Here is a 13085-nt window from a genome sequence, read left to right as displayed (position 1 = left end):
GGAATGCTTGCAGAGCTGGAGCTCGAGCTGAACGATTCCCGACAGTTTTAGCAGTGAGTGCAGGGCAGGTCTGCCCTCCTTCATACACCTTCTCCTCTCCTTCTCAGCAGCTTTTATAACAGAGCCTTCTGGCTCAGTTTTTAACATTGACAGCTTCATTCTCACCTGTTGTGTTTTACCGATGCAAATTCCCCACATTCCACAGAACAGGAGGACGACAACAGTGGTGGCAGCCTGCGCTCAGTCTCCGTGCCCTCTCAAAGCCAGGCAGGGCAGGGCCCCTGTGTGAACCCCGCGGTGGCTCCCGTGCCGCCCTCCAGGAGCTGGTGCCGGCAGCTCTGCCCAGTCCCGCGCTGTGCTGTATGTGCAGCCTCCCCGCGTTCGGCGGGAGCCGATGAGTGTGCGGCTGGCCCAAGGCGGCTGGCCCAGCCTGGCGGGGGCGGGGACGGCGGGAGAGCCCCGGGCCTCGCTGCCCGGCCCGGCCCCGCCGCTCCCGGCTCCTCCCGGCCCCGCCCCGCCCCTCCCCGCCGGGAACGCTCCGTTCGGGCGGCGGTTTCCGCCCGGCGCTCGCAGGGCCGGGCCGGAGGCGGAAGCGCGGGCGGCGGGGCCGGGCCGGGTAGCGCGGTGGCGGCGGCGCGGGCGGGCGGCGCGCCGGGCCCCATGGCCTCCTGCTCCAGCATCGACATCGAGGACGCCACGCAGCACCTGCGGGACATCCTCAAGCTGGACCGGCCGGGAGGTGAGGAGCGGGGAGCGGCGGGGCGCGAGAGGCCGTCGGACCAGGCCGGGCGGGGCCTTGTTTCGGGCCGCGCCGCGGGAGCCCCTCGGCCGTTGCGCCGCCGCCCCGCCGGTTGTCAGCGGTCGCGCTCGGGGCCCGGCCGGGACCGCTTCGCCTCGGGGCGCCCGGCAGCGCCCTCCGAGCCGCCCGGGGCAAGGGGGTCCCGCTCGGCACTGCCCCGCTCCCCGCAGAGCCCGGAGCCGGCGGCGCGGTGCGGAGCGGCCGGTGAGGAGAGGAGAGGACCCCCGGGCTGGGACCAGCCTTGAGGGACGGGGTTGGTGGCGCTGGGCAGAGCAGAGCAGGCCGGGCCCGGGGCTCGCTGCTGCGGCCGTCTCGGGGCTCCATTCAGCTGGGAGGTGCTGCTGCTGGGAGCTGAACACCCCGACCTCCGTGCCACGAGTGTCCCCCCCTTCCCGGGAGTCCTTGGAGTGTTTCCCAGGCGTCTCTCTGGGCTGCGTGGAAGGGGCTGGTAGGCTGCTCCGAGATCAGTGCCAGGTTCCCCCTTTACAGGAACTTTTCACTCTCCTTATTTGTACGTGAAATGGGATCACAGATATCTCTTCTGAAGTGGCTGTGATTCTTCTCCCTGTGCTTAGACTGTTATACCTCTCTGCTCAGAGTTCAGCAGGCTCCCTTCTGCCTGTAGGAGTATCAGCAGCGGGCTCAGGAGTCAGCTGGATAGTGTTCCCACTCTCTTGGAGCTTCAGCTCCCTCTCATCTCCCTTCTTGAACCTGCCGTGGGGTTTCAGTCAAATGTGGTGAGCTGACACTCTTTAGGAGGCTGAGACATGAATGCTTTGCAAAAATGTCTTAGCCTCTGGGTAGAGGACAGAATTATGCCCCTTTTGTGTTCCATTTAAGGGGGAGGCAGGACAGGAATAATATAACTTCAAAATGTCCTGAGATTCAGCAGGAATGTGCTACCTCCAAAGCAGCTGCCATGTGTGCTGCCTTTTGCTTGGCCAAAAGGAAGAGAGGCTGGGTGTGGGATGGTTGTAGAGGGCTGTAGAGGCCCATGAGGTGATGGACTAAACCTACAGGAAGGCAGCTTCGTTAGCTCTACTACCCTTAGAGAATCTTCTCATTAATTGGAATAGTTTCTGTGGGTTCTGCAGTGCTAGCATGTTCCTGAATTCTAATTCTTACAAGAAAAATACATTTTTTGTTTGTAGTGCAGCACTGTACTTGGAAGACTGGAAGGAGAGCTCAGTGCAGGGATGGAGAGCTCATTTCACAAGCAGTTTCTGAACTCATTTCAGTTTCTGAACTGAAAGGATATGTTGTGGTTGAGAAATGCTTGGAGTTGTTGCTCAAGGTGACCTGACTTTCTCCTGAAGCAGCTTCTCCTGCTGGTTGAAGTCAAGGAGTTATTGACAGAGTATGGCTTATTTCTTTCATTCTTCTTTGCTGTTCATTCTCTTTTTACCTTCCCTGTCAGCTCCAGTGCACAAGAAGGCATTTGAGAGGAAAAGGAGCAAGTGGGCAGGAAGTTCACAGAAGGAACCTGTGGTGGTTCTCAGCAGAAATCACTGCCTGTGTAACAGCAAATAAACTTGAAAAGACTGACATAATAAGGGGAAGAAGAAGAGTGCACATGTTAGCTGAAAGTCTCTGAAGCTCCTGTTAGGGTGCCAGGGGAGAGGAATAGGGGAGCCTTCAAGTTTTGCAGTACCAGATGCAGGTAGCTGTGGGCAGTGTTGTATTCCTCTAGGTCCTGTCCAGGCAGGTAACAAGAAACACTCCTGCTTTTTACAGAAGAGTTTACAACTGTCACAATACTTTTGTAATTCTGCTGAGCTTGGTGATTGTGAAAATGTAATCCACTCCCCAGTCTGTCTCTCTTGACACAGTTTCTCCCTGTTTTGGCAAACTTCATCCAATGCTTCAGTAGCTGTTGCCAAAGCATGGACCTGCCTGCTGGGATGTGGGGACAGGCTGTCAGTGCCACTGTGCTGAGGAGGAGCATCCCTGCTGGTGGTGGGCAGGATCCTTCCATCCATGCAGAGCTCTCTGCTGCTAAGCAGGTGTTACGTGGGCTCACCCTGCTCGTGGTGTGTCAGGGCAGTGTTCAGTACAGGCTGGCATCTCCTGGTGCAGCTGATGGTGGGAGCAGGAAGAGTTCAGTCTCAGCTCTGACTGCTCCTGCTCTTTGAAAAAGTAATGAACACAAACACCCTTCTTTCCCTTTGAGACCTCGATCTACCAGTCTGGCTTAACCTTTTGGTTTAGTTCATGTTCTTACTAATAGAGCCTCTTCCCTTCTTTTATGCCTCCAGGACTGTGCACGGACAGCATCTGTGTTTGTCTGGGTTTCACTAACACAGACTGAGCTATGCCCCTTCCTGAGCCTAGGTGTGCTGTTGTTGGGCCCATCAGCCTCTGGGGAGTGTTTCCTCCTTCCTTTTTCCCATGGAGCAAAAATCACTGTGCTGCTGTGTATAAAAGAGCAGCAGTACTTACATGAGACTTTGCTGTGGCTGCAAAAGGGCAAAGCACATATCATCTTTCTCTGGGAGACTGGATGCTTTTTCTGTAGGGAATATTTTCCTGCCTTTGGTCACAAAGGATCAAGTGCTGTCAGTGGAAGTAGCTGCAACTGGACAAGCACCTACCATATGCTGTAGGAATAAGGGGCACATCTTAATCCTGTGACAGCAAGCACAGCACCAGTGGGAGGTGCTGGATCACATTCCCTTGCTTGAATTTCCTTGTGCTGTGTGAGTGCTGCTGCTTTTTCTACACTGAGGTGGGTGCCCAAATTGTCCCTGCATTGGGGTACCCTGTCACTGCACATTTCTGTGTCCATAATGAATCTTCATAAACAGGAGAGTTTGAAATGCCCTTCTGGCAAATGAATAATTTCAGTTGTGTTTTAGGCAGCAGCACTCACCCTGATGTATTGAAGCCTATTCAGTAGCAGAAAGGTTGTCTCACTTTGGGAGGATTTGCCTCTTGCCCACAGTTATGTTTAAGTTTGCTACATCTGCCAGTGATGGGGAGTTCTGGTCCTGGGAGCAGCCATTTTGCAAGAGCTCAGCAGCAGTTGTTACCTGGCAACAGTATACGAAATTTCGGGTTTCAAAACCAGTGAAAATTTCCAGCAGGATTCGCTGACACAGGCGGCTTTTCCTTGGTGTGCTGATGTGGGGGTGCAGGTGGGGGAGCATTGCTGTCCAGTGGGGGTTGTCAAATATTTGCCTTGCTAGTGAAGAAAGTCTCCTTCACCCCCTGTTATGTCTGTCCCCTCCTAAAGCCTTCAGAAGGCATGGAAGCCACCAAGCACCTGGTGCTAGGCCAGATGTGCAAAGTCAGGGCATACACACTTCAAAGCACAGCTGGGGCTCTGAACAAATGGCTGCCTTACACAAAATTTGACTGCTATAAACTTCTCTGTGATTGTTCAACCAAGGGAAAAATATGGGAATCCCAAAGGCACAGCTGCAGAGTTTCCTAGGAAAATTACCTAAACACCTGGACTTCGAGGTCTCACAGTCAGAAGCCAGTTTTGGAAGGTTACAAATGTATTGTTTCCAGCCAGCCCCAAATGTTGCAGCTGATCCCTGCACTACTGCTCTTCAGAGGTCTCTCTGCAGGCCTGAGGGTTGGAAGTGACTTGTCAAGAACCTTTTGGTCTGGCATTTGATTCAGTAAACCTGAATTACCAGCTTAGTCTTTCTGATCTAAAGCTATTTGCTCCTTGAGCCAGGTTCAGTTCCTTGAAACATACGTTTTAGAGTTTCTCTGATTTGCTTGTGAAGGAAAAAGAACTATTTCACTCAGATGTGTGAAGGTGAGTTTGTCATCACACGGGAGGTCTCTTACACATCCTTTTTGTAGAACACATCTCCCAATTAATTCAGCATATTCTACCTGACAGACCAATAGAGGTTGACAAAAAGCACCTGGGGGTGGTATATCTCACACAGTGCTGTTTATTTTAAATGCATGTTGGGCACAGCTGGTGTTGCTTTTCCTCAGGTTCGGTGAATGAGAGCCAGAGGCCGTCGAATTCGTACAACGGGGACCTGAATGGGCTGCTGGTGCCTGACCCCCTTGGGAGTGGAGATGGAGCTGCTCTGGCCAAGCCAGTGCATCGCAGCATCTCCCTAGGAGCCCTGCAGGAGAAACAAGTCATGTGAGTTTTGCCAAAGAAATGCTGAGAGTGAACAGAAAACAGCTCAAATTTGATTCTCCGGAGTGTGGATATGCATGCTGAGAGTCTGACAATGGGTTTTGTGTTCAGTTCAGGTGGCAGTTGTGAGCCAGTGCTCTTGGTAAGAGCTTTTGTAGCTTTTGTGAGGCTGATGCATGGAGTCTGCCATCCTTGCATCTCAGGAACTGAAGAATACCTGCAGAGTTGTTCTGAGAAGGGAAACAGGACTGTCCATGGTGAAAATTGCGGGTCAGAGTGAATGTAAATCATGAGGGCTCTGGTTGAAACTTGTGGTTCCTCTGTAGATGTCCAGCAGGACTCCTTCAGGGACCCAACACCTGAGGTGTTGCAGAGCTCATGGAAGTAGCTTCTGCTTGGCTTCTCTGCTCATGGTTTTGAAAGAGGATGCCATGAGAACCACAAGCAGTGTGCACTGTTTTGTTGATGACGTTCAGCTGGTTGGTTTTGGTTTCTTCACACTTTCCAATGCTGGGGATGTGAATCAAATGTAGGTCTGTGCTCCAGTGAAATGAACTGAAGGTTTTTAGGCTGAACAAAGCAGGTGTTTAACTCTCTCAAACCTGTGACACACAGGGAAGGGAGACTCAGCTGAGAGGAGTTTTGTCTTCACTTGTTCAACTCAAGCTCTTAGATGCACAGATCCTGCTGTGTTGCTATTAAAATTATGAATTTAACATAAATTGTTAAATAGTCTGTTCCTGTGAGGCCTGTCTGATTTTTTCTCCCTTTGTTTTTTTTTAAAGCTGCCTTTCTGGTGATGACAGCTCCACATGCTTAGTGATATCAGCAAAAGACGTGGAGGTAGTGGCCAGCAGTGATTCCAGCATCACCAGTAAGGCCAGAGGGAGTAACAAGGTAAGGAGCAAGAGAAAGCATGGTCTGTCTCTTTTTTAGTCACATCAGCTCATGCTTGAATATTTTTAAACAGAAATAAATATCTGCTTTCTTGTGTCATAGGAGTTTGTAATGAGGTAGAAGTTTGTCACAGACTTTTAACAAGGAGAAAAAAGTTGGAGCAGTATCTTGTAATTGATTGTTTCTGTTATTCCAGAGTCTGGCCAAGTTATCTTCTCAATTTCAGAAGTTCGTGGTCTAAGCTGTAGGTTCCTGAGAAAGTGTCCTTTCTCCACAAACATGATTTTTCTGCTGGTTGTTTCCTCCCTGCACCCTGAAGGGAAGGTTTCCCTGGCTGTTTTGCTGGCTTCAGTCCTGCTGAGAGCTCTGGCCAGCAGGTCAGAGCTGCAAGAACCAATATGCTGAAATTAGAGCTGGTGCTGAGCAGAGAACTAAGCCATGCTCAGAACAAATGCTGATGATTAGGAGAGAGACATCTGGTCTTGATCCACTCAGCCCTTTTCCACTTTGTTCCTTAATTTTCCATTTTGTGTTTTTCCATTTTCTGTTGCAGTTTGTTCCTTAGTATGCAGCGAACTAAGGGACCACAAAGATGGAAAAGATAATTCCAGACTTGTCTCATGTTTTGTTTACTTTCTCCTGAACAGGTGAAAATACAGCCTGTTGCTAGATATGACTGGGAGCAGAAGTACTATTATGGCAATCTGATAGCTGTCTCAAACTCTTACCTGGCTTATGCCATTAGAGGTGAGTTACTTTCTTGTCTTGGATGTGATTTGTATTTTTTTGCTCTGTGTATCATTAAGAAAGGCAGAGTTTACATCAGAACAACATAACTGGCACTGACTGGAACATACCTTGCAATACTAGGATCAGAGTGCTGTTGTAGAGAGAATATAAGCAATGGTGGAGAGAAGAGTTTGTTATGTGGGAGAGTTAGAAATAAAAGAGAAGGACTCAGTGGGGATGTAGGAAAAGTTGAAGGACTACATTCATTTTACTGGAGAGCTGATGTTCATATTCCTCCTTTAACTAAATATTTCTGCAGCAAACAAACTGCTCTGTAGCAAGCACAGAAACAGCCCCATGGTAATTTGAGCAGATAAGTGTTTGTGATGGATTTGCTTGCATAAATTTAGACTTGAGTTTAAGGCTGAGTTTTGAGGATCCAAAGAGCAGATGCAGTGCCTTGTGCAATAGAGAGAGGAAAGCACAACAACACAGGGAAAGATTGTTTCACAGCATATGGGAAAGAAAGTGGCAGGATGAGAGGAAACAGTCTCAAGTTGTGCCAGGGAAGGTTTAAATTAGATATTCGGAATTTATTTTTTTTTTCATAGAATGGATTCTAAAACCTTGGAACTGCCCTGCCCAGGGAAGTGGTGAAGTCACCATTCCTGGAAGTGTTCAAAAAACATGTAGATATGGCACTTGAGGACATGGTTTAGTGGTGAACATGAGGGTTGTGCTGGTTGGACCTGATGATATTAAAGGTGTTTTCCAACCTTAAGAGTTCTATGAAATGAAGACTTAGTTATCTGCAGTGTCTCTTTCTGCTCTCATAGATGCACAGAGTGTCTATGTCTCTTTGTTCTTAGTTCTCACACCAGTTTATCTGGTCTTTTATGAAACCTGCTACTCTGTTCTTGTGTTTTTTCCAGGCTGAGGTTATTTTAGAGTAGCTTAAGGATGTCTCACCCTTCTAAAAGTATTTTAAAAGCTTGGATGTAGTAACACTGGGAAGCTGAGTGGTTTGCTAGGGCTGGTGTGGGCATCAGGAAGTGAAAGCACCATGATCTCTGTAAGAGTGCCTGCTTTGTAGGGATTGGTGTGTCTGTCTGAAAAGGGGAAGCTGGAAACTTTGCTTAGTGTGCTCATGTTCTGAAGCATCTTCTTTTCAGTCATGCAAGCCAAAAAGCAGGGCTTTTTGCAGGGTGAGTGCTCATGCCTTTTGGTTCCCCTTACAGAAATCTGCCTCTCAGTGACTCCTTTTCTCCATGAAAAATTAAACTGAAAATTTAATTGAATTTAATTAAAACTAACTGAAAATTAAATTGCAAACAAAATTAATTCACTGTCGCTGGAGGTCAGCCTTGGAAGCGTGGCAAGCTCAGGATGAAGGTTTAGGCCTGGCATTTAATTGCAGCATTTAATGAGGATAATCCTGGGAATTATGAGAAGTTTATGAGAGTTATGGGGAGTTTATGAGAATTATGCAGAGAAACCAGAGACATGAATGGTGACTTCTTCCTCTGTGTGTCTCACAGCTGCCAGCAATGGCTCTGCCATGGTGCGGGTGTTGAGTGTCAGCACTGCTGAGCGGACCTTGCTGAAGGGATTCACGGGAGGTGTGGCAGACCTGGCCTTTGCTCACCTCAACTCCAACCAGCTGGCCTGCCTGGACGAGGCTGGCAACCTTTTTGTCTGGCGCCTGGCCATGGATAAAGAAAAAATCCAGTATCTTGTCCAAATACACCTCCTGTCAGCCTCTGTGTAATGATTAGATGTGAATGCAACCCCAACATTACCCTTTGATTTTGTAGCCTTTGCAGAATAGCAGCTTGCAGGGAAAAGATTGATAGTTATGCCCCTTCCAGAGTATCAAATCTGGCAACTTTTACTTGCATTCATCACAATCATTACTTGATATTTCATTGCTTGAAATTCTAGGAGCACCTCAGTGCAAAGTAGACAGTGAGAAGTGTCAGTCTGTAGCACCTGGCCTTGGGTGTGGACAGTGTCACCTCAAGTGTGTGACAGAGGTTTGTCTTGTCTGATTCTACCTCTTTTCCTCAGTTACTTCTCTAGGGAAGAGGATGTAATACATCCCATCCACTCACTATCTTCCTTCCAAACCTGTCATCCTTTTAGTGGCCCTGAAATTTATTTTCAGTGTTCATTACCCTGAATATTTTCCGTTTAATTGCTAGGAGTGATTGCTCAGTGCTTCTGGGAAACATGTGAGGTATGTCACCTCAGAGTGTAGCTTTTTAATTTTAATTGTGCACCATCATTTTAAAAGCAACTGGAGCAAGGGTGGTGGTAGTTGTTGAAGCCCTGATTTGTGGTGGTGCACTCGAGCACTCAGCTGGGGGCAGTGTGGTAGCTCTTCTGTCTTTCTCTGGTAGTGTTGCAATGCTAACAAATCATATAATCATTAGCTGCCTGATGGATTGCACATTCAGATGTGGCTGTGTGCTCCTGTTGTGCTCATCCTGTCACTGCAGCCTGCAAGAGAAAATTGTGAGAACTTATAAACTTTTGTAAGCTGCAGCTCTTCTGTCAGTGAAGAAACTCTAGGTTGGCTGCTTTCTCAGCAGAATCCCTTTACCTGCTTCCTTTTTCAATCAATGGCCCAAAAACCCTTAAGGTTGAACAGTATTAAAACAGCAGACCAAGCCTGAACAGGTTATTGCTGGGCATTAGTAGCAGAGCCAGAACGTTGCATTTCTTAACCCTGGTGATCAGAGAGGAGATCTTGGTTAACATCAAGCGACCTGACAACACCCCCCTGAACACCTTCCGGAGAATCATCTGGTGCCCCTTCATCCCCGACGACAACGAGGAGAGCGGCGAGGAGGGCAGCCAGACCCTGGCGTTGCTGCATGAGGACAGGGTAAGGAAACTCTGCTTTGGAAACATTGCCCTCATTTATCATTAGGAGAGAATTTAATGGAGGAAAGAGCTGAGTTTGCAATGAAGTTGTAAAGGCTCCTGTCTAGGCCATGTTGGGGATCCTTCTGTAAGATGTTGAGTTCCTCTCTTCCCAGGAGAGATCATTTTCTGGGCCATCCTCAGGAGGATGGAAAGGGAACTTCTGCTCACCATCAAATGCCAAGGACCACTTGAAACAGAGACATCACTTGTCTGTTCAGGCTGAGCCAAGTAGCCAAAGGAGGGGCTTGGTGGGCAGCAGCTCCAAATGCCAAGAGGAATTCCCTGTGTTATGTACAGTGCCAGGAAAGCACTGAATGGCCAAATTGTGTGGAAATGGGAAGGTGTATGTCACACACTTCCATTGGGCTGGTGTATCAGGCCATAAGATAAGGATCTAGGAAGTTCTCTGGATCAAACCAGTGGTTATAAAAATAAACCTGTGTGTCTGCATGTTTGTTTTCCAGGCAGAGGTGTGGGACTTGGACATCATCCGAACCAACAACAGCTCCTGGCCGGTGGAAGTGCCTGATATCAAAGAAGGCTTCATTGTGGTGAAAGGCCACAGCACGGTACAAATTTGGGTTCTTTGGGTTTTCTTTGGGTTATAGGGTCTCAGGAGCTGCAGTTCTTAGGACAGTTGGATGTAAAAAAAAACATTTGTGGGGTAATTATAATTGTAAAAGCCAGAAGAGCCCAAATCAAAATGAGCTCTATTTATAACATGAATAAGAGTAAGAGCAGTGGCAACAGAATCTCTTGTACTTGAATTTGCTGTCTGGAAAATGTGATGGTTTATTATTACCAAGAAAGAGAGCGCCTGTCAATTGTTCTGTGAAGGGTTAAAAGGTTTAACATTAGAAGCTACCAGTTTCTGTTAGAAATCACTCTGGCTTTCTCTACTATCAGATTGTTAATCAAATTATTGCTTGAAGATAGAGCCTTTTCTTCTTGTAAAGTAAGAAAAGCTGTAAAATTACTTTTCTGTGTCTCTTTTCTCCCCTTTGTGTAGTGCCTGAGCGAGGGAGCACTTTCTCCAGATGGAACTGTGTTGGCCACAGCAAGCCATGATGGTTTTGTAAAATTCTGGCAGATCTATATTGAGGGACAGGATGAGCCAAGGTAACTGGAGAATTGGGAAATGAAGGATCTTGGAACAGAGAGCAGCATTTTCTCTGGGAGAATTTCCTTGATACAGAATTATCTGTGATGGTCATTCTCAGGATTATAAGGATGCAGCATAAGTGTTTGTAATTTGTTGCTGAAAAATTGCAGCACTGAATATCATAGGCTTATGGAAAAAGCAGAGTGCTGTGTCTGGAAACAGGAGTTCTGTGCTTTGCACAAGCTGTAGTCAAACTCTTTTGCACTGTCTGTGTAAATGCAGGAGGCTGCTCTGAGCTGTTCTTCTCAATGTTGACTTCTTTTTGCATTGTATTTTTGTTAAGCCACCAGACTAAATGGCAACATGGAATTTTATTTATTTGTTGGTAACAATATTTGTCTGTGTGATCTCCTTATTTTATATAAGGAGAGCTACAAGTCACTAGTGTTCATTTGTGGCTTCTGGACAAGGAGTTGTGTGTTCAGCATTCTCCTCATTTACCACTCCCTTCACACTTGGATGTTTTCTCTGATTTATTCCCAGGTGTCTTCATGAGTGGAAACCCCATGATGGTAGACCTCTTTCCTGCCTGCTCTTTTGTGACAACCATAAAAAACAAGACCCAGAGTAAGTCCCCAATCCTGTCCTTGAAATATTAAAGTTCAGCATTGTTTTCTAACTCTGCCTTACCTTGAAAGTTCCTTGTAACTGAAACATACTTAAAAATTTTAGCTTTGTAGCAGAAACAAGTCCTGTCATCTTTATAGTCAGTTTTCTAGTGATGGAGAAATAAATAAGACTCTGAAGCACAACCTAAAGTGACCTTAATCATAGTGCCAATTCCATGAAAGTAATGAGAATTCTAAATTGAGGAGTCCTTTCAGGTGTGTGGTATGGTCAGTCTTAAATGGCCTGTTAGACCTCCAAATTTCAACTGCTGTTGCTGAAAATATAGCTTTTATTGTTGTTGTTTCTTCAGTTGTGGCCTTAAAGTTTCTGAGAGGTGTAGTGGTTTCTAGTCTGCCTCAGAGCAGAAATTTTCTGGGAACTTTCAGCCATGGTTGGGCAAAATCAGCCATGGGCAGCTTGTGAGGAGCTTTTCTGGGAAGGATCAGTCTTCTTTAAGAGAATTTGGATCTGTTGTGCCTGCAGAGTTCCCTTCTGGAGGTTTCTCATCACAGGAGCCGAGCAGAACAGAGAGCTGAAGATGTGGTGCACGGTGTCCTGGACCTGTCTGCAGACTGTTCGGTACGTGTGCCTGGATGCCCCTGAAGGCTGGCATTTAAGGGTACTGAATTTGCAAAGGTGATCCCTGATGTCCCATGGATTCTACTCCTTGGCCATTCCAGCCTGTTGTTGGAAGCTCTCAGCTCTGTCAGACTGTCAGGTCAAGCTTAGGCAAGGCCAGGGAAGTTTATACTTTTATTATTTGTGTTACCAATATCTGTTGTCTTTGCCTTGTTCTGTAAAGCATAGACATAGCTGTAGCATGAGATTGCACAGCAGAACTGCACACCTTTAGTGTTTTCTTCTCTAGAAATTTTAGATATTCAATAACCAATCTAGGATCTTTTCCTATTGGTGCTTTTTCTGTTTAAATTTTGAGAAGCTGCTATGTTGATAGAGCTTAAGAAATTATCCAAGGCTTAAATGTTGAGCTGTCTAGGCCCAGAAATTGAAATTGTGCTTTAATTCGTCCCTTGACTCAGCTTAGGTTCCCTGATTTTATTTTTCTGTTGGTGGATCATGGCCTTTCTTACCACACACATGTTTAAGGCCACATTGGATTTTCCCTCTTTAAATGAGAAGAAATGACATAGAGTGCTGCTTTTTCCACCTCACACTACAGAAGGTCCAAAACTTGTGGAAGGGTTATTTTGATTTGGTGGATTTTTGGTTTTAAATCTGCAGCATTGACTCTTGTACTCCTATGAATGTGGAACACAATGAGTAATGACTGTCACCTTCCATTTCAATGTTCAGAATCCATAACTTGATCCTATCGTGCCATCTCCCAGCTGCTTTCTTAGCTGATGTCAGCATTGATTTCAGCAAAGGAGTTTCTGTTCTAGTGGGTGGTTGCACTGTAATAGGGCTGTAAACTCCTTAAGGTTCCGTGGGAGTTTTGGTAATTAGTGCAGTTTCATAGCAGTCATGCTGGTTGGGCTAATCTACCTTGCACCCCCTCCCTCTTATTTGTACATGTAGCTTTTCTCCTGACATCTTCAGCTCCATGAATATTCTTCCCAGCCTGAAAGTCTGCCTGGACCTCTCAGCTGAGTATCTGATACTGAGTGATGTGCAGAGAAAAGTAAGTAGTTCATTTTGTTGCTGCCTGTGGGAAATGGTGGCTGAAGCAGAATTGGCTTTCTGTGTGACTGGTTGTGCTGCCTAGGTCTGGGATTTGCGTGTTAGTAGATAAAAATGCAGAAGTTGACTCAGCAATTTCACTGTTTGATGAAAAAGGGCAGCAGTTCAGATGAGTAATGCTGAGGAGCCTTAAGGATTATTTCTCACCC

The 13085-nt window shown here is 46.9% G+C and overlaps 1 protein-coding gene across 1 annotated transcript in view; it reads left to right on the top strand.

The window, feature by feature from the left end:
• The first annotated feature begins 636 nt into the window (after window positions 1–636).
• EDC4 (enhancer of mRNA decapping 4) overlaps window positions 637–13085 on the top strand; it is a 33330-nt gene continuing 20881 nt past the window's right edge. Inside the window, exons 1-11 of the mRNA XM_066557524.1 lie at window positions 637–739; window positions 4757–4913; window positions 5696–5807; window positions 6455–6554; window positions 8075–8264; window positions 9276–9423; window positions 9929–10033; window positions 10474–10583; window positions 11110–11193; window positions 11719–11814; window positions 12775–12877. Of these exons, the coding sequence (XP_066413621.1) occupies window positions 661–739; window positions 4757–4913; window positions 5696–5807; window positions 6455–6554; window positions 8075–8264; window positions 9276–9423; window positions 9929–10033; window positions 10474–10583; window positions 11110–11193; window positions 11719–11814; window positions 12775–12877 (1284 nt within the window). The 5' untranslated portion in view covers window positions 637–660. The remainder of the gene's footprint in view (window positions 740–4756; window positions 4914–5695; window positions 5808–6454; window positions 6555–8074; window positions 8265–9275; window positions 9424–9928; window positions 10034–10473; window positions 10584–11109; window positions 11194–11718; window positions 11815–12774; window positions 12878–13085) is intronic.

The sequence above is a fragment of the Molothrus aeneus genome, chromosome 11, assembly GCF_037042795.1.
Source record: "Molothrus aeneus isolate 106 chromosome 11, BPBGC_Maene_1.0, whole genome shotgun sequence".
NCBI classification, from domain to species: domain Eukaryota; kingdom Metazoa; phylum Chordata; class Aves; order Passeriformes; family Icteridae; genus Molothrus; species Molothrus aeneus.
The sequence above is the reverse complement of the archived record's forward strand: the minus strand, read 5'-3'. Positions and strand labels throughout refer to the sequence as shown.